This window comes from Natrix helvetica (genome assembly GCF_964273705.1).
Source record: "Natrix helvetica genome assembly, chromosome: 6".
Lineage (NCBI taxonomy): Eukaryota > Metazoa > Chordata > Lepidosauria > Squamata > Natricidae > Natrix > Natrix helvetica.
The window spans coordinates 14648283-14670152 of record NC_138553.1 but is presented as its reverse complement, the minus strand read 5'-3'; the positions used below and the strand labels follow the sequence as shown (position 1 = coordinate 14670152).

Sequence of the window (21870 nt, the reverse complement as noted above, 5' to 3'; positions counted from 1 at the left end):
AACGATACTTGTTAACCTAATCTGAAATCCAAGTGAAATGTATTAGAAATGGCTTGCTAAATCATCTCATTTATGGAGCTTGATTATTCACTAAAGTTATCATTTTGCTATTCAAAAAACTTTGTGCGGACGACAATCAAAGAACTTTATTATTGTGTGACACTTCACAACTTGGAATAATATTCTGGGAGAATAGCTCTTGCTATGGAATAAGAAAACTGAACAAGAAAAAAAAACAGCATATGCAGGACAGCTGTTTAAGAACCCATCAATCATTTCTACTAATTTGGAAATGCAACAGCTGGATCAACTATTGAAATACCGTAACACTAATCCAAGTATGGTTTACAACTAAATAATGTTGCTGGCAAGCTAATTTCAGTGTTCCCATGGTTAAATATTATTAACTATAGAGTATGTTCTGAACAGAATTGTATCCACCTCTCCTTAAAATCCAGGTTTTAATCCAGGCACAGGAGAACTTCAACTGATTACCAGAATTTTTGGAAAGCTACATAGATATTTTGATACCGCCACTAATTTTTGCAAAGTGGCTTTGCAAAGTCCATGAGGATCAAGGAAACTCTTCTTTTCAAATCATGCTATTTCTCAACCATGAAATCTTCAAGTTGTGGACTTCAACTTTCAAAATTCATTACTAGCCATTAAAAATCTAATAATAATACATACCTGTACATACTCTCTAAATGTCAAGAAACTTCAATTCTCACCAGACTTAGCTAGCACAGACAATAGTGACTGATGAATTTTAATCCAAAATCATGAGGCCTATGCAATTTCAACTCTTAATTTGCATCCCATGTTTCTGATTAATAATCCACTTACTTTTTAAAATTACTTATTTCTAAAATTTTATTTAAAATATCACATTCTCATTTTATAATATAAAGAACGGGTTAACCAGCATTAAATGCAGACAGAATGTTAGTCAAAATTATACACAACAGAAATATAGTTCATAGAATTTAAGTACTAGCCAATTTAATAACAGGGCATAAAAAAGGTAATTTTCTTACAGTAAGCAATAATTTTACTTCCCAGCTACAGTTAGCTAGACCAAGAAAATAGCTATCATTGAGTTTATTTGTACTTACAGATTAAGCGAAGCTGTTTTTAAATAAACATTTTGAATTGAAATAGGGAGAGTATTCACTGAAGGAAAACAGCAAACAATATATTCTAAGTAATTAACAATAAAGGTAAACAAGATTGCTTTCAGAAGATTATATCTTAGCATATTAAACTGAGATATTTGTCTATATATACAGCTCTTTCATAACATGAGAAAAGAAAAGAAAAAGCCCTTAATTACCATGTTTTGTTTTATTTCACCCAGCTAAGATAGCAGTACCTACGTAGTTGACCTTGACTGATCTTGAAAATCTAGACGTGTTATTTGGATGAGGGGCCACCAGTCTTAAATATATTTTACTTAATATATATTTAGGGGTAGAAAATCCGTGAAGAAAATCATATTTTTATGTTGTCTGAGCTTGGTTGTTTGCTTGCAGATGTTGCATTACCCAACTAGGTAACATCAAATTTGCTTTATGTATGTGTGTGTGTGTGTGTGTGTGTGTGTGTGTGTGTGTGTGTACACATTGTTTTCTGCTGGATTGTTTGCCTGGTGTTAATCCCTGCTTATCTGGATGTTTGCTGCACCAAGTATTCCACAATTCAGTTCTCACTACATATATTTTTCTCCGATTGAAACATTAGTCACCTAGAAGACAATTTAATTTTTCTCAACTTTTTCAAGAGTTGAATATGCCAGCCAAATGGCATTATAAACTATGTTCAGATCCAATTTGAACAGAGCCAGCTATTTTGACAACTCTTTCTCGTGGTGGCTGCTTAGCTCCAACAACAGCTTCCTATTGGGGCCCTAATGAGCCCAGGTCAGCAAGGAGTGCTAGGGAGGGGAGGGGCAAGTAAGAGGCCAGTGAGGCGCCCCTCGACGTAAGTGACATCAAGTTGGACACACCCACCCAGCCAGTCATTAGGCAGATCATATTAGTGATCCACAGGATTTAAAATTATGAATTTAGTGGTCTCTTGAGGTCCAGTGGTGGGATACGACCGATACGACCCGGTACGGACATACCGGTGCCTGCTGGAAGTATCGTTCTGGTACGGTGCTCCGGAGGGCCCACCCATCCACCTGTCCTCCTTACCGGTATTTGAGCCAATCAAGGTTTCGCACATACATACATGGAGCGTACGGTACCTGCACGATGCTCCGGTGAGCAGCTGGAGCGTCACAGGTGGTAAGTACGCATCACGCGTGGATGTGGCCGACACCCGGCCCCATTGCACCGTACCGGTTGCACCGGGATCCAGAACCCACCACTGTTGAGGTCCAAAAGGTTGGGGACACCTGGTTTAGTGAGTGTTCAAAGTTACAACAGCACTGAAAAAAGTGACTATTGACCATTTTTCACATTTAAGACCATGGCAGCATTCCATGGTCAGGGATCGCCATTCGGATGATTGGCATTCGGTTCACACTTATGATGCTTGCAGTGTTCCGGGGTCATGTGATCACCTTTTGTGACTTTCTGACAAGCAAAACCCATAGGAAAGTCTGATTTAACAATTGTGTTACTAACATATTCACTTAACAACTATAGCAAGACAGGTTGCAAAATAAGGCAAAACTCACTTAACTGCCTCGCTTAGCAACAGAAATTTTGGGTTCAAGCGCGGGCGTAAGTCGAGGACTACCTGTTATCCCCTGCCCATTTTTCAGTTACCTTTTTCTAACAGCAGCTTTCTTAATCTGTTGTAGACTATTCATATCTATTTTACAAGTACAGTTTTTCCTGGTTATAACTGCTTTCATGATTAGAAAGAGATAAGGGCAAGTCAGCCATTCTTCAGGACAATTTACCCTCCTAAGTTTTACTATCTTTTGCCTAATCCAGTATTTAGGAGAACAGACTGACAGAACTGAGCCTACTTGCTTAAACACCTTCTTTGCATTCCATTTTGGGCCCTTGCTAAAGAACTAGAGAAAATATGCAGTGCAATTATTAGCAATATTTAAAATACTTTCTTAACGGTTGTTTGCAGAAATTTGTACTATTCTCTGACATAGGGCTTACTTATTATGCGGATGTAGAGAACTGCAGAGGTGCAGCCTAAGAAGGAAAAAAAAACTTTACAATTTTCTTTATTCACAATCTCTTCTACGAGTACTGAAACATGCTCCTTGATAAACTACTGAAACATACTTTTCTAAATACCATATTTTTCGGAGTATAAGACGCACCTTTTTCCCTCAGAAAAGAGGCTGAAAATCTGGGTGCATCTTATACACTAAATACCGCATTTTTTGCCTCCCGAAACCCCACCCCCTTTGCAAAAATGGCCATGCAGAGCCTTTAGGAGGCTTCCAGAGTGCTCCTGGGGGCTGGAGAGGGCAAAAATGAGTGAAAAACAGGCCGTTTTTGCCCCTCCCAGCCCCCAGGAGCACACTTTAAGCCTCCTAAAGGCTATGCATGCCTTTTTTTTTTTTTTTTTGACAAAAAAAAAACGGGCCCGTTTTCACAAAAAATGTGCCATTTTGGGGAGGTCTGCAAAGTGCAAAAACATTTTTTTTTAATTTGCCTCTTCAAAATCTTGGTTTGCCTTATACTCCGGTGTGTCTTAATACTCCGAAAAATATGGTGCGTAGATGTTTAGAAGCAGCGTATAAGAAAGTCATTTTATATAACAATTCATTTTGCTCATGCGCTAGTAAGCTACTCACATTTAGCATTTCTGTAGAGTAGAAAAGGATCCTGCAACTGGAAATCCAGATCTTTTGTGATGGGTTCTGTCCGATTTTCCATGCTCAGCCTATTCATAATGGTAAATCCATACTTGGGTGAAGCTGATCTGAAAATGACCAATATGGAAACCATCAACTATCTAGTAAAAATAATTCAGTTCCTTGGGGGGCCGGGGTGAGCATAGCCAGGGTAAGCATGGCCAGCTCGACGTCACTCGTGTCAGGGGCACCTGTAGTGGCCTGAGGACTCTGCCAGTGAAAATGGGCTCCTGAGCTCCGTTTTCGGCTGCAACGGCCTCCTGCAACCCTCTGCCAGCGAAAATGGTGTTTGGGGCGGGGGCCACGCAAAGCCCTTGTGAGCTCTGTTTCTGGCTGTGGCGGCCCTGCAACCCTCTGCAAGTGAAAATGGAGCTCGGAGGGGCCATAATGGCAGCCATTTTCACTGGCAGAAGCCCCGCGGGCCGGTCCTTCACTGTTTCCAAGGCAGCCCCTCGGGCCAGATCTAAACACCTTGCAGGCCGCATTTGGCCCCCGGGCCTTGAGTTTGATACCCCTGAGTTATAGTATGATAAATATTTTTAAAACTTTTCAAGTACCAATACTCTTATAATCAGAAATTTTTGAGACTTCAAGCAACTTATTATTCTCTCAGAATTTTTTAACTTCAACAAAGAAGTGCTGCCTCAAGTACCAGTACTTGAAGGGCAATCACAGAGAGGGAGGGGTTGACTTATTCTCCATAGCATCCGAGGGCAGGACAAGAAGCAACGCGTGGAAGCTCATTAAAGAGAGATTCAACCTGGAACTAAGGAGAAATTTGGAATAAAGAGCAATTAATCAATGGAACAGCTTGCTTCTCAGAGTTGGTCATTGTTTCCTGTCTGGCTTATCTGGGAAGGCTGACACACCATAATTTTGCTGAACAAATGGTCGTTAAGTGAGGACAACCTGTCCATCTCCACTTCCCACAAACGTTCTATGTCAGGATAGCCCTTCCAGTGATGTAAGTATTTCAAACCTTCTTCCGTATCTAAAATCTGAAACGCTGTATTTCACAATAGTGGACAATTGCAAATGAAAGCCTGCCAGGCTGATTTGACCTCTCACAGGGGAGGGCCCCCAAAAAACTTTGAGTTGAGTTTCTTGGAATGATGGGAAGAAGGTAGAACCTGAATGAAAAATCATATTAATTTGCCCACAGCAGTCCCATTGAAGTCCTCACTGGTGGTTCTGTGTCCCATAAACATCACCTACCCTTATCCAAATCTAACTATTCCCTTAAGACCGTGATGGTGAACCTATGCCAGAGGTGGCACGCAGAGCCCTCTCTTTGGCCACATGCACCATCGCCAGCTACTCTTCTGCTTTCCGGCACTCGCACGCGCACTGGCTAGCTGGTCTTCGCACGAGCCAGAGTGCCGGAAACCCGAAGATTCCGGTTTGGACACTCGGTGCCGAAAATGTTTGCCATCATTGCCTTAAGATGAGCTGTGCTGTGTCTTTCTCAGCGAGGCAGGAGTCTGGCGGATAAACGGTGTGGGCGAAAGCCACAATTCGCTGGGAAGGAGCCATGGCAGTAGAGCAGTGTTTCTCAAACTTGGCGACTTTAAGTCCTGTGGACTTCAACTCCCAGAATTCCCCAGCCAGCTATGCTGGCTGGGGGATTCTGGGAGTTGAAGTCCACAGGACTTAAAGTCGCCAAGTTTGAGAAACACTGCAGCAGAGGAATGCAAAGTTGCTATGTGCAAATTTTGCAAATGGCAACAAGCCTGCCCAACTGTTCTGTGGATATGATATTTAGCAATGCAAATATTGTTTTGATGTCGCGTTATTCTACACGATGTTCCCCTTCAATTCTTGGTGATGTGCTGATGACAGATGAATATTAATGTCCGGTAATTGAAAAAGATCTTTGCAGAATTGAGATGGAAATTGAGAGCCCTGAGATGAGGTCACACAATTTACCAAGTCCCTAAAAACGAGGCCTAGAAACAGCCAGGCGGTTTCCATAGCAGATGGCTAGCTCTTTAGAAGTAATAAAATGAGTCACGTTTCTAAACGGATCCACTATCGGTAGAATGGTCATAAAACTCTGCACATCTGGGAAATCAATAATAAAGTCCAGGGAAATTGTATCCTATAGTCCAGTGCTTCTCAAATAGTGGGGCAGGCCCCCCAGGGGGGGCGCGAGGCTCCGTAAAGGGGGGCTCAGCTCAAATTATTTTATATATTTTTGTTTTGCAGGTTAAAGTTTTTTTTAATATTGTGTTCCTTTAAATCCTGTGCTCCTTTAAATCTTTTCTGCTACAGTTAATAAAGCTATTCTTTGTTGTAAATTGATCCACATTTCTTTCTTTTTTTATTCTCTTATACATTAATAAGGATACAGTGTTATGCAGAGGTGTACTTATAACAATTTTATAGACAAATGATACTATTTACAGTCGCGTGGGGGCCGCGAAATGTTTTCTTCTTCCTAGGGGGGGCATGACAGAAAATAATTGAGAAGCACTGCTATAGTCCAATGGTGGAATGTAATAACTGGAGCGAACTGATAGGCTTAGCAGAGACATCCTCGACTCTATGACAGACATGACATGAAATCAGAGGTGGTAGCGGAAATTGTGAGTAGTTTGCAGAACCGATAAATACCACCTCTGACTGGCCACACCCCCCATCAATTCTCTGCCTCCTGAGTCCCAGCTGATCGGGAGGGAACGGAGATTTTACAGTATCCTTCCCCTGCCATGCCCACCAAGCCACACCCACCAAGCCGCGCCCACAGAACCGGTAGTGAAAAAATTGAATTTCCACTATTGCATGAAATCTCTAACCAATGATGCAATGACTCAAAAACAACCCCATGCCTTGCATTTCTATTGTATACTTAAGTAATACTTCAGTTCAATTCGGAGAAAGAACAGGGTGAAGAAGAAACTCAATATTATTTCACGTGAGTTTCTTTCTCATTCTTACTTCTTTCCCAGGACTGAAGCTAGGATTCCGGAGAGCTTTATTGCTCTTGCATTCCTTCTTCAATGTTATTTCTGTAGATATTATCATGGCTAAATTGCAACACCTCTTCCACCAGAGAGGAAGAGGAACATAAAATTGACCACTGTGAAGAAGTTCCTCAGCCACAGGAAAAGGAGAATCAAACTGTGTGGTTCCATGAAAGCCATTTGTAAATCTGTTTGAAAAGATTCACTATCTGCCACCTCCAATATCTCAGCAATATACCTTCCCAGAAAGGGAGAGCTAAAATTACCAGGCTTAAAAATGATGACAGGAGAGGACATATAGAGAACGTTAAATTTGTGTTTGCCCATCAGAAGTATCTGGCAGTTAACCTTGTGAACTAGGAACAGCAGTAATGTAAAAGAACCAGTTCTTCAAAGCAGGCCACATCAAGAAACAGATTCCACAGGTTTGATTGGAATTAGATTTATTGATATTGGTGCCAACATTAGAGCCATGGTGGCGCAATGGTTAGTATGCGACATTGCAGGCAAATTCTGTCAACTGCCAGGAGTTCGATCCTGACTGGCTCAAGGTTGACTAGCCTTCCATCCATCTGAGGTTGGTAAAATGAGGACCCAGATTGTTGGGGGCAATAGGCGGACTCTGTAAACCGCTTAGAGAGGGCTATAAAGCACTGCGAAGCAGTATGTAAGTGTTAAGTGCTATTGCTATAGTAACAGGATCATGAAAGACTGACTTACAACATAGTCTTATACTCAAGAGAGATAGGGCAGACCCAGTGTTAATTTGTTCCTAATATTTTGTTTCTGGGCTTAAAGTCAGGGGTGGGCTGCTACGGGTTCCTGTAGCTAACGTTATGGCGGGTTCAGAGAACCTTCAAATCCCACCCCTGGCTGGCCCCGCCCACCCCACCGCTCCTCTCCCAGGAGTCTCCCATTTTGGATGTGACGTAAGTGCAAGGCCTGCGTGGAGGCTCAGGGAAGGGGGGAAAACGGGCCTCCCGGAAGTTCCGGAAAGCTGGAAACGGGCCCATTTCTGATCTCCATAGTCCAGGGGAGGAGGTTTTCACCCTCCCAGAGGCTTGAGGAAAGCCTCTGGAGCCTGGGGAATGTGAAAACACCCCCGGCGTGGTGCAGGAGGCTGACTAGGTCACGCCCACCATGGCCACACCCACCCAGCAACCGGGCAGAGAACCTGTTGCTGAAATTATTGAAGCCCACCTCCGCCTAAAGTATGTTTTTGAAAATACTGTTGAAACTGCCTCTTCAGTGTTTTTCAAGGGACATCTCTGTGACTCTCTACATGAAGTTAAAGTGAGAGAAAACATCTTCCCACCTGGTCAGATATTGGGTGAGGCTCTGAGCTTTCTGTAATGTTCCAAAATTCTTATGATCAAAGTTCCACTCAATCAGAGAAGACATTTTGACTAAAATGCAGCCATAGCTCAAAGAAGAATTCAAGGCATCACTAGGCACCAACAAAGGGGCAGCTGAGATCTGAAGGGTGGAGCAGAAGCTGGGAGGACAAGTAAAGCTTCAAGCCATGAAAAGCTGCTTGTTCTTGAGTTTAAAACTGCCATCTTTTTTTCAAAAGCTGGGTTAGTCATCTTGTACGTGTCAACTTGTCAAACTTCACACTACGCTTAGCAAAATCTGGAAAGCACTTGTAAAAAGTTGGTAAACCCCCAAAGTTGGACATCCTTAACATTTCTAGGTCTCTGCTATGTAAGAATGGGTTGCCCCTTGGCCAGATCCATCTGCACTCTTTGTGTCCTATGATGGGAGATCAGCTGTCACTTTCCAACTTGGCACAGAGCCTGCATTCGCCTAGATGCTTTAACATATTCCTGACATGAGCAGATGCAACGACCCTCTGAATAAATCAAAATGTCATTTGAGTAAACTAGACGCATTTGTTCAGAATATCTCACTCATGAATTTGGAAAAGACAGCAGGGCAATTAACTAGACCAAAAAGCTTTACTTGTAATAAGGGTCAAAGACTGTTAAATATTCATGGTCCTCCTTCATTCAAATTGAATTGCAAGCTGCTCTCAAGTCCAACTTCGTGAAAACATATGGACCAGCAGTTCTGAAAAAAAGAGGCCATGGATCATGTTCTCTAATCAGAAAATTGAGAAGTCCAGAGCCATAAACTGGTTTCAAGGAAAAATTATCTTCTTTTTCATTAACAAAAATTATGGTGTAGATTCAACAAATGCAGGAGGGCAAATAGTTTCTTCAGATTGTTGCCCAGAAACGGCTTTAAAGTGGCCAACTCCTGAGTAAACATGGGATATCGTTGCTTACATAGCTACGATCTGGCTCCAGGTAGCAGACTGATAGGACAATCACATGCCTGGTGTGCAGAGGTGGTATTCTGCCAGTTTGGACCGGTTCGCCCAAACCAGTAATGGAAATCGCGGATGGCCCTGCCCACCCGGATCGATAGCATCCCATTTAGGCACCTTTTTTAGCCAAAGCGCATGCGCAAAAGGCTGAGCGCATGCGTGGATGGGGTGCTTGTGCTTACATTTGCAAACTGGTAAGTGAATACCACTCCTGCTGGTGTGCAACCTGTTTCCCCTCCTAAAAACATTGGACAAAATCTCTGTGTGTGTGTGTGTGTGTGTGTGTGTGTGTGTGTGTGTGTGTGTGTGTGTGATGAAGGAGGTTCAGGCAGTAGCACAGGAAGAGGAGAACAAAAGTAAAAGGTCTGCATCCCACGGCATTGGCATTTTGTGAGGGTAAACAAACAATCTCTGATTCCTAGTGAATACCAAGATTATGTATCTGTAGGTAGTCTGTCATTCAAATATTGGAACTATATAAGAAAGCAATCAAAGTTAGATGATTCTTCATGGCCATTTATTCTCAGCTACAAAGGAACGGTATAGGCAGGATGGGTCCTGATGTGAGGGACCTGCCACTGATAATCTCCACCCGCATAACCTTCTAGTGGTTGTATATGAAAGCCCAACTGCTACATAAGAGCCCCATCTATGAAATTAACGGTGACCCTAAAATTCGAAAATGATGATGACTGAATCTATGACCATCAGATCATTTGTATTTCTTATACAGTAATTAACACACTCTGATACTAAGGAGTTCTACTCCCCCTCCCCACCTGAAAAGAACTCTGTTCCAACTGCCAGTTGCCTCACATTCCATTACCTCATTTCAAACTGGCAGACATTCCACTCCTTCACTCCGGAGTAGGCTGGGGCTCCTTACAGTACTAAACGTCGGTACCTCACCAAAATGTCTACACCTTCCAACTATGGAACTACCTCTGGGGAGACAGACAGACAGACAGACAGACAGACACACACGAGCCACTTTCTTATGATTAAAGTTCCACCTTTTTTTTTTTACATTTCTCATATAATCACAAATAGTCAAGACACTACCTTGATTCTTTTGACCCATCCAACAGAGGTCCCTGATTATAATTAAGATATTTCCCAACCACTTCAAGATTTTATATCATCACTGAATCATCTTTCAGAAAGTAATTTCTTTCATGAACGGTATTGGAAGAGGGGGGGGTGGGAATTGACCTAAATGTTGTTTTACACTTATATAATTATTAGCGACATACCTTGAAAGAGCAGAGTGTGCAGAGTAATAACGTTGTATTGTTCCCAAATTTATATTTACAATCTTGAAGCCTCCTTCCAGTTTATTCATTTGATTCTCCCCCTTATAAAGTATAAAGCTATGGCTTTTACTTAGACTAAGCCTTATGTCTTACCCAAGGCTTACAGGATTGCAGGCCAACAGCCCTATTATGTTAATATAAAGAAGAAATTTATTCTATAACGTGTTTCCCCAAAAATAAGACAAGGTCTTATTTTCTTCTGACCCCCCCGAAATAAGCCCTTCGTCTTATTATTTTTGAGGTGCAGGAGGCGGCGAGCGTGGTCACCTCATGGCTGCTGCCGTATTGCAATATTGTAGGGAGGACTTATTTTCGGGGGAGGGCTTATTTTAGCGCATGCACTCAAAAGCCTGATTGGGTTTATTATCCGGGGAGGTCATATTTCCAGGGAAACAGGGTAGATGCTTTGTCACAATTTCTCCTTTTTTCCCCTGTACATTTTCAGCACACAGCAATTGAAACTAGTGGGACATTTTAATCTGAACCCAAATTTAATACCACTGAAAAGAATCAGAATAAATATCTGGGAACTGTTTCAAGTCAAGAGTCCCAGCGGACATTCTGAGCCAGGAGATGGAATGTACAATGCATGAAACAAGGCAAAAGAAACAAAAAGGGAACTGAAAGAAACTAAACACAAAACAATCGAGGCATCGTCCCATCTGCAGATTGTTCACTTTGTTTAATTGTCCCCTCCAATAGGATAACTTCTAATATTTTAAATCGCATTTGTCTGCCCCTCAATTTTAGCAGCAGCAATCTCTAATCCAGTTTAATTATCCAAATAGCCACAGCTGCAAGATACAATCTGCCATCACCACCAGGCCTTCTATTTTTAACACACTGAACCAGTTATTTTTCAAGAACAAAATGTGTGGATTTTACAAATATTTGTTTGTGAATACTTCATAAGCAAAGCAAACAGGATGGGAATCATTTTATTTTATTCATTTGACTTAAAATGGCCCCTCGCTTCAGGCTAAATAAGCTGCAGGCTGATATTGCCAAGAAATTCAGATACTCTTAGGCCAGGGGTGTCCAAACTTGGGAACTTTAAGACTTGTGGACTTCAACTCCCAGAATTCCCCGGGAGTTGAAGTCCACAAGTCTTAAAATTCCCAAGTTTGGACACCCTGTCTTAGGCATTCAGGGTCATTCCTTCCTTTGATTATTAAACACCGCAATCCCAAAATTCCTAGCACCTTGCAGTCGATGCTCGCATGATCTAGATTCTGATAAAAACAAAATGTCACATTTGCTATTTATTTATTGTAATATTTCCACTTCCCTTTATATACATAAAAATTAAAGGGCCTTACAAGCAGTATTTTAAAATGAGATGTGTAGATGTTTAGTTTATAAAAGGAAGTGGGTTATATTTGGGGTGGGGGTGGGGAAGAGATGGCAAGAAAAAGTATGATTGATTGGTCAAACCGGAATTTAAAAAAAACAACACCTCCAGAATAAAATGTTCATTAACATTTACTGCAAGAAGTCATATTTGTTGTGGTGGCATTCAAATTTTTTTACTATTGGTTCTGTGGGTGTGGCTTGGTGGGCATGGCAGGGGAAGGATACTGCAAAATCTCCATTCCTTCCCCACTCCAGGGGAAAGTTACTGCAAAATCCCCATTTCCTCCCGATCACCTGGGGAGGCAGAGAATAGATAGGGACGGGGCCAGTCAGAGGTGGTATTTACCGGTTCTCCGAACTACTCAAAATTTTTGCTACCGGTTCTCCAGAACTGGTCAGAACCTGCTGAATACCACCTCTGGGTCACATGGGGGAGGGAAACGGGGGGGAGGGGAGATATCACAGTACCTTTTGCCATGCCACTCACACTGGATATTCATTGCAACAACAAAAAAAGCTTTAATTTTTGAATGGGAGCCACTCAGGGTCTATTATAAAATATACAGCTACATAAAGGAAAGAAGCAACATAGAACTAAGGAGAAATTTCCTGACAGTTACAATTGATCCCTGGAACAACTTGCCTCTAGAAGTTGTGAATGCTCCAACACTGCAAGTTTTTAAGAAGAAGTTGGATATCCATTTATCTGAAGTGGTGTAGGGTTTCCTACCTAAGCAGGGGGTTGCACTACAAGACCTCAAAGGTCCCTTCCAACTCTGTTTCTATTCTATTCCATTCCATTCTAATAAATGTTTTAAATAAATAAATATAGGAAATGAAAAATATGAATTGGATCAAAGTAAACAGGAGTTTTATAGAAGAGAGTTAGTGCTTAAGAAGCCCAAAACTGCCACGGGAGTGAAGAGTATAAATACAGGTGATCCTTGATTTACGACCACAATTGAGCCCAAAATTCCTGTTGCTAAGTGAGACATTTGTTAAGTGAGTTTTGTCCCATTTTGCGAACTTTCTTGCCGTAGTTGTCAAGTGAATCTCTGCAGTTGTTCAGTTCATGATACAGTTGTTAAGTGACTCTGGTTTTCCCACTGATTTTGCATGTCAGAAGGTGCTAAAAAATGATCACATGATCCCAGGACAGGGCAAACATCATAAATATGAGCCAGTTGCCAAGCATCTGAATTTGGATCATGTGACCATGGGGATGCTTTTTAAGTGTGGAAAATGGCCATAAGTCCTTTTTCCAGTGCCGTTGTAACTTTGAACGGTCACTAAATGAACTGTTGAAAGTGGAGGATTACCTGTACCATGGGCTCAGAAGCAATTTCCCCTTGAATATCAACTTCAGGCTGTAACTCTCTGGATGCCCACTAGGTGGCAGCAAAGGAACACAGAAAATTAATTTCCTGGTGCCCTAAGTTTTGCAGCCAGATCTGGTAACCTTAAAATATCCTCTTCCATGCCTGGAGGCAGAGTTCTGCCTTCAGAGGAGGAAAGATATTATTCTCATGAATGATGGCATCAAAAGATTGCCGAGGAGGATTGGATTGTTAGTAGGAGCTCCCTGGCATGGCCCTCAAACACAGCAAAGGTTTACACCAAACAAAGAGACACACAGATGTAATCTTCTACTGCCTGCTACATAATACTTGGAAGAAATCTATTCTTTCGATGTTACTATTTTTCTCAAAGGAGACACAATGAGGGATTTCATCCCAAGGTAGAATAAATTTGCTGAGCAGGTTATTTTAAATATCGGTTCATCCTATTACACCCAAGAGAGGGTTTATTTTATTTGGCGTTTTGATAACTGCACCAGAGGAAAGATAACATTTTGAAATGTGCAACGGCTGATTCAAACAATTCATTTCTTTGCTCTTTCTCTTCTGCTTTGAGAACGGAATGACTTAATAACTTTTAATCAAGGGGAAAAATATTTTAATGGTCTCTCACCTTGTATACACAAATAGTGTTCCTTCCACATCAGTCTTCTCCTAAAATCAAATTAAAATTGTTTAGTTGTTTTACTGATGTCGTACAAACGTGCAATTGAGCTATTGAAAAAGTACATTTTGTAAGAGACAAGTAATTTGTGTTTTTACACGTATAAGTCATTTCACTGCCCTTTTTTTAGCACATTAAGGTACTCCAAGTTAATTCTCTTTTTTCAAAACATGCAATATACTTTTGTCCCTAGTCTTAAAACTTCTGTGCTGAGCAAATGCTCCTAAAATGAAATGTTTCTTTCACTAGGGGGAATTAAGGACAATTTTTAATTATTTTGCGATAGCAGCCATTTTCCCATATTTTGAGAATTTTACTGAGTTATAATATTTGTGGTAAATGTCTTGTATTAAGGCTTTCTAGAAAACAACAGGAAACACTAACAATTCCTAAGAATGCTTTCATTACCAAATTTAACACCTGGTGCCTATAAGGAATCCTTGGGCCTAGGGGGTATGCTTTATTATTGCCCTATAAATCATGACAAGACATTTGTTATCCATTTGATTTTAAAATGCATCAGAAAAGCGACATGAGACACAATATTTGCAATAAAATATGCAACTGATCTGTATCCCATATTTTAAATTTAAAACAAATTCATATGCAATGTAATTATTACTTACATTGACAAACTATATTTGACAAACCATTATATTGACAAACCAAATTTCTGAAAGCATGGAGGATACTTGATCACAGAAATATATTAACGAAGAGACAGAAATCCATTTTTCTGGGTATAAATATTTCTGCGCAGTGATTAAAAAAGGCTTTAATAAAGCCTCACACAATAGCTGCTAATATAAAAAAGTAAAAAGATTATGCAGAGCATAATAGAAAGCATTAACAGATTAAAATAATTAGTGTGGATACCAATATTTTTAATATATCCTATACCAGGGTGCCCAACCCCTGGTCCGTGGCTCAGAGTTGATCTGCGGTCCATTGCTAATTGGGCCGCATAAGAACAAGAATCTCCTCTCTCCCCGCTCACCCGCAGCTAGTCTGCCAAGCCAGAAAGTTTGGGGACCGCTGCCCTATACCCAGTGGTGGGATTCAAAAATTTTTACTACCGGTTCTGTGGGTGTATTTTGGTGGGCGTGGCATGGCTTGGTGGGTGTGGCATGACTTGGTGGGTGTGGCAGGGGAAGGTTACTGCAAAATCCCCATTCCCTCCCGATCATCTGGGACTCAGGAGCCAGAGAATAGATGGGGGCGGAGCCAGTCAGAGGTGGTATTTACCAGTTCTCAAAATTTCTCCTACCGGTTCTCCAGAACTGGTCAAAACCTGCTGAATACCACTTCTGCCTATACAACAAGAGTTTAGTCTAAATTTGATGTTACCACTATCCTGAAAAAGCTATGTAAAAAGAAAAGAAAATCTACACAGCAGTATATATAGAATAGGCAGATTGTATGAGGTTGGAAAAATATTTGGATGTGAGCAAGAATATACAGAAAACTATGTATCTTTGCTGCCATCTACAGGACACCCAGTGTTTTACAACTCATATACAATATAGTATGCTTAACATATATTCCATTTTTTGAAGACAGTTATATTATGAATACACACTGATTTTTTTTCATACTCTAGATATGACTTGAAACCTTATTTCAGAAATGTAACTTTCAATAAGTCGCATACATTCAAATATCCCGTCAAATATGTTGAAGTTAAAGAGTCAAGATATTAAAAATGCCGAGCAAGGATGAAAGATGGTTCCTGAAAACACAGAGAACTTCAGAGTTCAAAATATAATTCAGGAAAGGGAAAAAAACCCTCAATTTTAATTCATACGGAGTCCAAGATGAAACAAGCAATCATTGTATCATGTACAAGGACTTGCAAGGGATCTTGGAGTCCTAGTGGACAACCATTTAAATATGAGCCAGAAGTGTGCAGCAGCAGCCAAAAAAGCCAAAACAGTCCTAGGCTGCATAAATAGAGGGATAGAATCAAGAGCACGTAAAGTGTTAATACCACTTTATAATGCCTTGGTAAGGCCACACTTGGAATACTGCATCCAGTTTTGGTCACCACGATGTAAAAAAGATGTGGAGACTCTAGAAAGAGTGCAGAGAAGAGCAACAAATATGATTAGGGGACTGGAGACTAAAACATATGAAGAACGGTTGCAGGAACTGGGTATGTTTAGCTTAAGAGAAAGAAGGACTAGGGGAGACATGATAGCAGTGTTCCAATATCTCAGAGGTTGCCACAAAGAAGAGGGAGTCAAACTATTCTCCAAGGCACCTGAGGGCAGGACAAGAAGCAATGGGTGGAAACTAATCAAGGAGAGAAGCAACTTAGAACTGAGGAGAAATTTCCTGACAGTTAGAACAATTAATCAGTGGAACAGCTTGCCTCCAGAAGTTGTGAATGCTCCAACACTGGAAGTTTTTAAGAAGATGTTGGGTAGCCATCTGTCTGAAACGGTATAAGGTTTCCTGCCTAGGCAGGGGGTTGGACTAGAAGACCTCCAAGGTCCCTTCCAACTCTACTATTGTATTGTATTGTAAGGGCACCCAGGGTTGAAGAAATCTGGAGAACTCTAAGATGTCTCTCCTTTGCCTCCATCCTTCCCATTTTGGTCATTGCTAACAAACATATTGTCTAGTTCTGGATTTTGGAATGAGTATGCATGGAGTGATCCATAAATGCTGGGTGCATTAAAACCACAAATAGTTTAATTATAATGTAATCACACTCAATAGTCACATTTTGGAATTTAAGAGGCAAAGTATCTTTTACATATTCCAGAAAGGGAAGAGAGGTTTGGTGATGTGATGAGTGAAAGAATGTTATCAGGAAAGAGTCACATAAACAAAATAAAACGGAGAAGAATCACTTAGGTAAAGGTAAAGGTTCCCCTCGCACATATGTGCTAGTCGTCCCCGACTCTAGGGGGCAGTGCTCAACTCCGTTTCTAAGCCGAAGAGCCAGTGCTGTCCGAAGACATCTCCGTGGTCATGTAACCGGCATGACTAAACGCCAAAGGTGCACGGAACACTGTTACCTTCCCACCAAAGGTGGTTCCTATTTTTCTACTTGCATTTTTATATGCTTTCAAACGGCTAGGTTGGCAGAAGCTGGGACAAGTAATGGGAGCTTACTCCATTACACAGCGCTAGGGATTCAAACCGTCGAACTGCCGACCTTTCTGATTGACAAGCTCAGCGTCTGAGCCACTGAGCCCCCGTGTCCCTTAGAAGAATCACTTAGTGCTATGTAAATCAATGAACAAAAGAGATAGTGGCATCAACCAATGGAGAGCGGGGAAACCCACTTGAAACATTTAAATGAAGTGGTATAAAATTAGTAATAATAAGCTGACACTGAAAGGAGATCCAGGTATATGCACTGACCTTTAAGTTTCGTATCTGTTTGAAAAGAGTTTCGCCAAAGCAAATGGACAGTGTTAATATGTAGATGAGTTATGGTCTATTTAATGTTAATTTGGAAGAGACAGTTTGGTGTGGTGGTTAAGGCAGGCTAGAAACTGGAAAACCATTCGTTCTGGTCCATTGGTGGGATTCAATTTTTTTTACTACCGGATCTGTGGGCGTGGCTTGGTGGGTGTGGCGTGGCTTGATGGGCGTGGCATGCTTGGTGGGTGTAGCTTGGTGGGCGTGACAGGGGAAGGATATTGTAAAATCTCCATTCCCTCCCCACTCCAGGGGAAGGTTACTGCAAAATCCCCATTTCCTCCCGATCACCTGGGACTCGGGAGGCAGAGAATAGATGGGGGCGGGGCCAGTCAGAGGTGGTATTTACCGGTTCTCTGAACTACTCAAAATTTCCGCTACCGGTTTTCCAGAACTGGTCAGAACCTGCTGAATACCGCGTCTGCTCTAGTCCCACCTTAGGCACAAAGTCGGCTGGGTGACCTTATGCCAGTGGCTATCTCTCAGTCCTAGAAAGGGACAATGGCAAACCACTTCTGAAAATGCTGCCAAGAAAACTGCAGGGACTTGTACAGGAATCAGATATAATTGAACAGGAAAAAACATGGAAATTAATTTTTCCTGATTAAGAAGAGTGGCTGCAAGTTGTTGGTTGTTGTTTTTTTGTGCCATTACCCACAAGCTTTGTCCCTTTTGTCTGTGCTTCATGATGTTGCACAGATCAGACAAAAAGGTGGTGCTTATGTTGTAAAAATACAATGTTGATTTCATTAGTTTGACAAAGGACCGCATCCTGCCAATGTCTGTGGAAGGACAGGTCGGTGTATTCTACCTAGCACAGGGGTGGACAATTGATTTTCCTAGGGGGCTACATGAGAAACTGTGACTGTTGTGGAAAGTCAAAACAGAAGGCTGTTAAGGTGAGTAGGCATGCACGCAAGCACATAAATAATGGGGGGAGGGGGATAGCAGCCACCTTTTAAAAAAACCAGTATTGTTTGTATGGTGTACACTTTGTTTGCATTTGATTTCCAATTTCCAACCGACCTCATGTGGGCCAGACAGGGACAGCCAAAGGGCCAGATGTGGCCATCGAATGCCCAGGTCTGACCTAAGAAATACATTTATCATCTCTGCCTTGGGAATAGGCAACAATCTGAAGCCAAAGCTTTTGGCTTACTCTTGCTGGTAGCAACTGGTGGAGTCAGTCAGTGGTGGGTTGCAGGCGGTACGCCCCAGTACGGGTGTACAGGAACGTGCCCGGAGCACCGGATACCATTCTGGTACAGTGCTCCGGAGGGCCCACCCGCCCGTCCGAGCTCCTTACCGGTCTTTTAAGTCTTTGGTGCTTCCACGCACGCACATGGCATGTACAGCGCCTGCGCAACGCTCCGCTGAGCAGCTGGAGCACCACAGAGGCGCTAAGACGGAATCCACCACTGGAGTCAGTCTGGTCTAGTGATTAAGGCACCAGGTTACAAACCAGTAGACTGTGAGTACCAGTCCTGCCTTAGGCATGAAAGCCGGTTGGGTGATCTTGGCTAGTCACTCTCTCTCAATCCACCCCACCCGACAGAGATAAATGTTCTCTGCTTTGAGTTATGTATTAAACAATACAGGCCAAATAAAATAAACAAAGTCAAGCTCAGCTCCCAGGAATTATGCAGACACACCCATGCGGGGTTTTCTTGGCACCATTAGGGAAGTGGTTCTTTCAGGATTCATCATGGAGAATATCACTTTGGATGCTCAGAGTCCACAATGACTTGATGGCACATAATTAAAATAAAAACCCTTCCTTAATAGGGATTTGTTTACTTTTCCAGGCCAGCCTTCAAATCTGAAAATTTCCTGGGGCTCTCATCTAGCCCAAACCTGATTACTGAGGATGCACGGTGAAATTTTTTGCCATAAGCAAAGAGGCACTCCCCACTTTGCCAGCTGAAAAACACCTACCCCAATCATCAGATATCAACCTCAATATATTTAGACAGTCCAAATACTAGGCAGCTAAAGGCCAAGCGCACTAAAAACAGTCTGGCAAGGCTAGTTCTGCACCAACATCTCACATTAGCGAGGAGATGGAGGGATTTAGGACATTGATTTTGGATCATCTTTATCAGTGGTTACCAACGTGGGGCCCACACCATACATGAGGGCAATTTGATTTTTAATGGGGGTAATTTGAACCTTGTTTAAAGCAAGCTAATGGCCTTTTGGAATTCCTCCACGTGAGTAGAGTTCACTTTTTGAACAAATAAGAATTATATGTCTCAGGAGGGCAATGGTGAAATTCAATTTTTTTTTTACTTCCAGTTCTGTGGGCATGGTTTCATGGGCATGGCAGGGGAAGGATCCTGCAAAATCCCCATTCCTGGGAGAAGGATACTGCAAAAACTCAATTCCCACCCCCCTCCAGGGGAAGGATCCTGCAAAATCCCCATTCCCTCCCCACTCCTGGAAGAAGGATACTGCAAAAACTCAATTCCCACCCCACTCCAGGGGAAGGATCCTGCAAAATCCCCATTCCCTCCCCCCTCCTGGGAGAAGGATACTGCAAAAACTCAATTCCCACCCCACTCCAGGGGAAGGTATCCTGCAAAATCCCCACTCCTGGGAGAAGGATACTGCAAAAACTCAATTCCCACCCCCCTCCAGGGGAAGGTATCCTGCAAAATCCCCACTCCTGAGAGAAGGATACTGCAAAATCTCCATTCCCTCCCCACTCTGGGGCCAGAGATGGTATTTGCCGGTTCTCCAAGTTCTCCAGAATCTGTCAGAACCTGATGAGTGGGGGGGGGGGGATCAGGATTTTAAGGATGCTTAGGTGGGGCAAGGATAAAAAAAGGTTGTGAACCCCTGATTTATATTATTATTTCTGGAAACTGATTAAATCTATTCTCAGACTCTTTTAACCTGGTGCTAGATGGAGGCTATGTCTGTTTTGAATGGGAAGTTGGCCGTGGCATGTAACTTTTGGCTGCTCCCCCATTGGCAGGGGGCTGCCCCCTCTCCACTCCTTATTCCAGTTCCTCTCCGCTTATCTTGGCCGCCAGGTTAGTTCTGCTGGCAGATCCCCTGGAGTTTGTCAGCAGAAAGTGCTCCCTGAATGCAAGAAAGGGATTTCTGCAAGCAAAATTGACATTGTGCTTCATTTAGAGCAATGCTTCCCAACTTGGAAGACGTCGGGACTTCAACTCCCAGAATTCCCCAGCCAGCTTTCGCTGGCTGGGGGATTCTGGGAGTTGAAGTCCGGACATCTTCAAGTGGCCAAGGTTGGGAAGCACTGATTTAGACCTTGTCCCTTTTGAAATAAGCCCAGGCAGCAAAGAAACAGCCAGATACCCCCTGCAAAGAATAAAACGGCATTAAAATAGGAAGAAGGCTCCCTCCTTTAACCCTTTCGGTTAAAACAATGATCCCTGTTCAAACTCTACGCCAGGCAAAATCTAATCTTCTGGGAGAGGGGGCGGTCTAGAAGCACAAATAAATAAATAAATAAATAAAGAGGCGAAAAATGACCTCCCGTTTAAAAAGCGAAGGGGCGATCTTTTAGAAGGTTTACGGCATCTCCCCCCCCCCATGAGCGGCTGCCACGTCAAGGCTTCCAAAGGCTCCTCCTCCTCCTTCCGCTCCTCTATTAGGGGATTTACGGCAAGGGGAACGACAGCTCGACTTTATTCCGTCTTTTTCTTACACCTCCCCACCGCCGTCCCGGGATTGCAACTTCGCTCACGCACCCACTCATTGGCGCGATGCCCGAAAGTGTAGAGCGCCACCTGGCTGGCCACGTCCAAGATGCTGCCGATGTAGGGGTCGTGCCGCTGGAGAGCCGCCAAGCTGATGTCCAACCCCTTGCCCAGTGGGGCAGCCCCAGCCACTGAGGCGGCCATCTTGCCTCCGAGAAAAATAACTCCCCGCGTTCGGAGCAGGCGCGGCTCATCGAGTCCCGAGAAATCGATGGCTTTGCGAAACGGGGGGGGGGTGGAATCGCCGGAGCACCGATTGCCCGTTAGCGCAGGATTGTTGCTACGGGCAACCCTTTCCCATCGCCGATCTTAGCTTTTGATTCCTCCCTCTGTGGTCATTTTTTTTAAAGTAATTTTTTTCCCCAGCTAACTTTAAAAAAAGCCAAAACCCCAACTCCGCGCGAGGCTGGTTTTAATCTAGGAAATAAAAGGCGAATTCTTTGCAACTCCCCAAGACGCTGCCAAATGAGAGAATGAATTATGAGGAGAGCCCTTGCCCCCAAAATGAGAGAAAATTCAACATTATTGAATGTTGTCCACGTTAGATTCAGAGGGGGGAACTGGATAGTTTCCCCATAATCTTGATATCTTGTCGCCAGGACTGCAGTCTTTATCCAGAAGATTTCAGTCTGCTGGGGATTTGATTTTATTGATTTTATTATTATTTTTTGTTGGTTGGTTTAGGTTTGTCAAGCATGTATGAGAAAACAAGTATAAGTATGAATGTAACACATCAGTGTAAGCAGGTGGATGAATTTTATTTAATAAATATGTATGGGAGTTGAAGGCCATGATTCTTTAGGAGTATTTAAAAAACAAACACCATGCCACCAGGCTGATGCCAACTGCCCTGTTTTGCGAAAGGTTAAGCTGAAAATGAGCCAGAATTCTGCTGCAT

The 21870-nt window shown here is 42.5% G+C and overlaps 1 protein-coding gene across 2 annotated transcripts in view; it reads right to left on the bottom strand.

Annotated features, from left to right (window-relative positions):
* DCP1B (decapping mRNA 1B) overlaps nucleotides 1–21127 on the bottom strand; it is a 68810-nt gene extending 47683 nt beyond the window's left edge. Inside the window, exons 1-3 of one of the 2 annotated variants that reach the window (XM_081957253.1) lie at nucleotides 20964–21127; nucleotides 13762–13802; nucleotides 3773–3900 (exon numbers count right to left, since the gene is read on the bottom strand). In XM_081957253.1, the coding sequence (XP_081813379.1) occupies nucleotides 3773–3900; nucleotides 13762–13802; nucleotides 20964–21116 (322 nt within the window). In that variant the 5' untranslated portion in view covers nucleotides 21117–21127. The remainder of the gene's footprint in view (nucleotides 1–3772; nucleotides 3901–13761; nucleotides 13803–20963) is intronic. The other variant, XM_081957254.1, reaches the window with a different exon arrangement.
* Nucleotides 21128–21870: the final 743 nt, after the last annotated feature.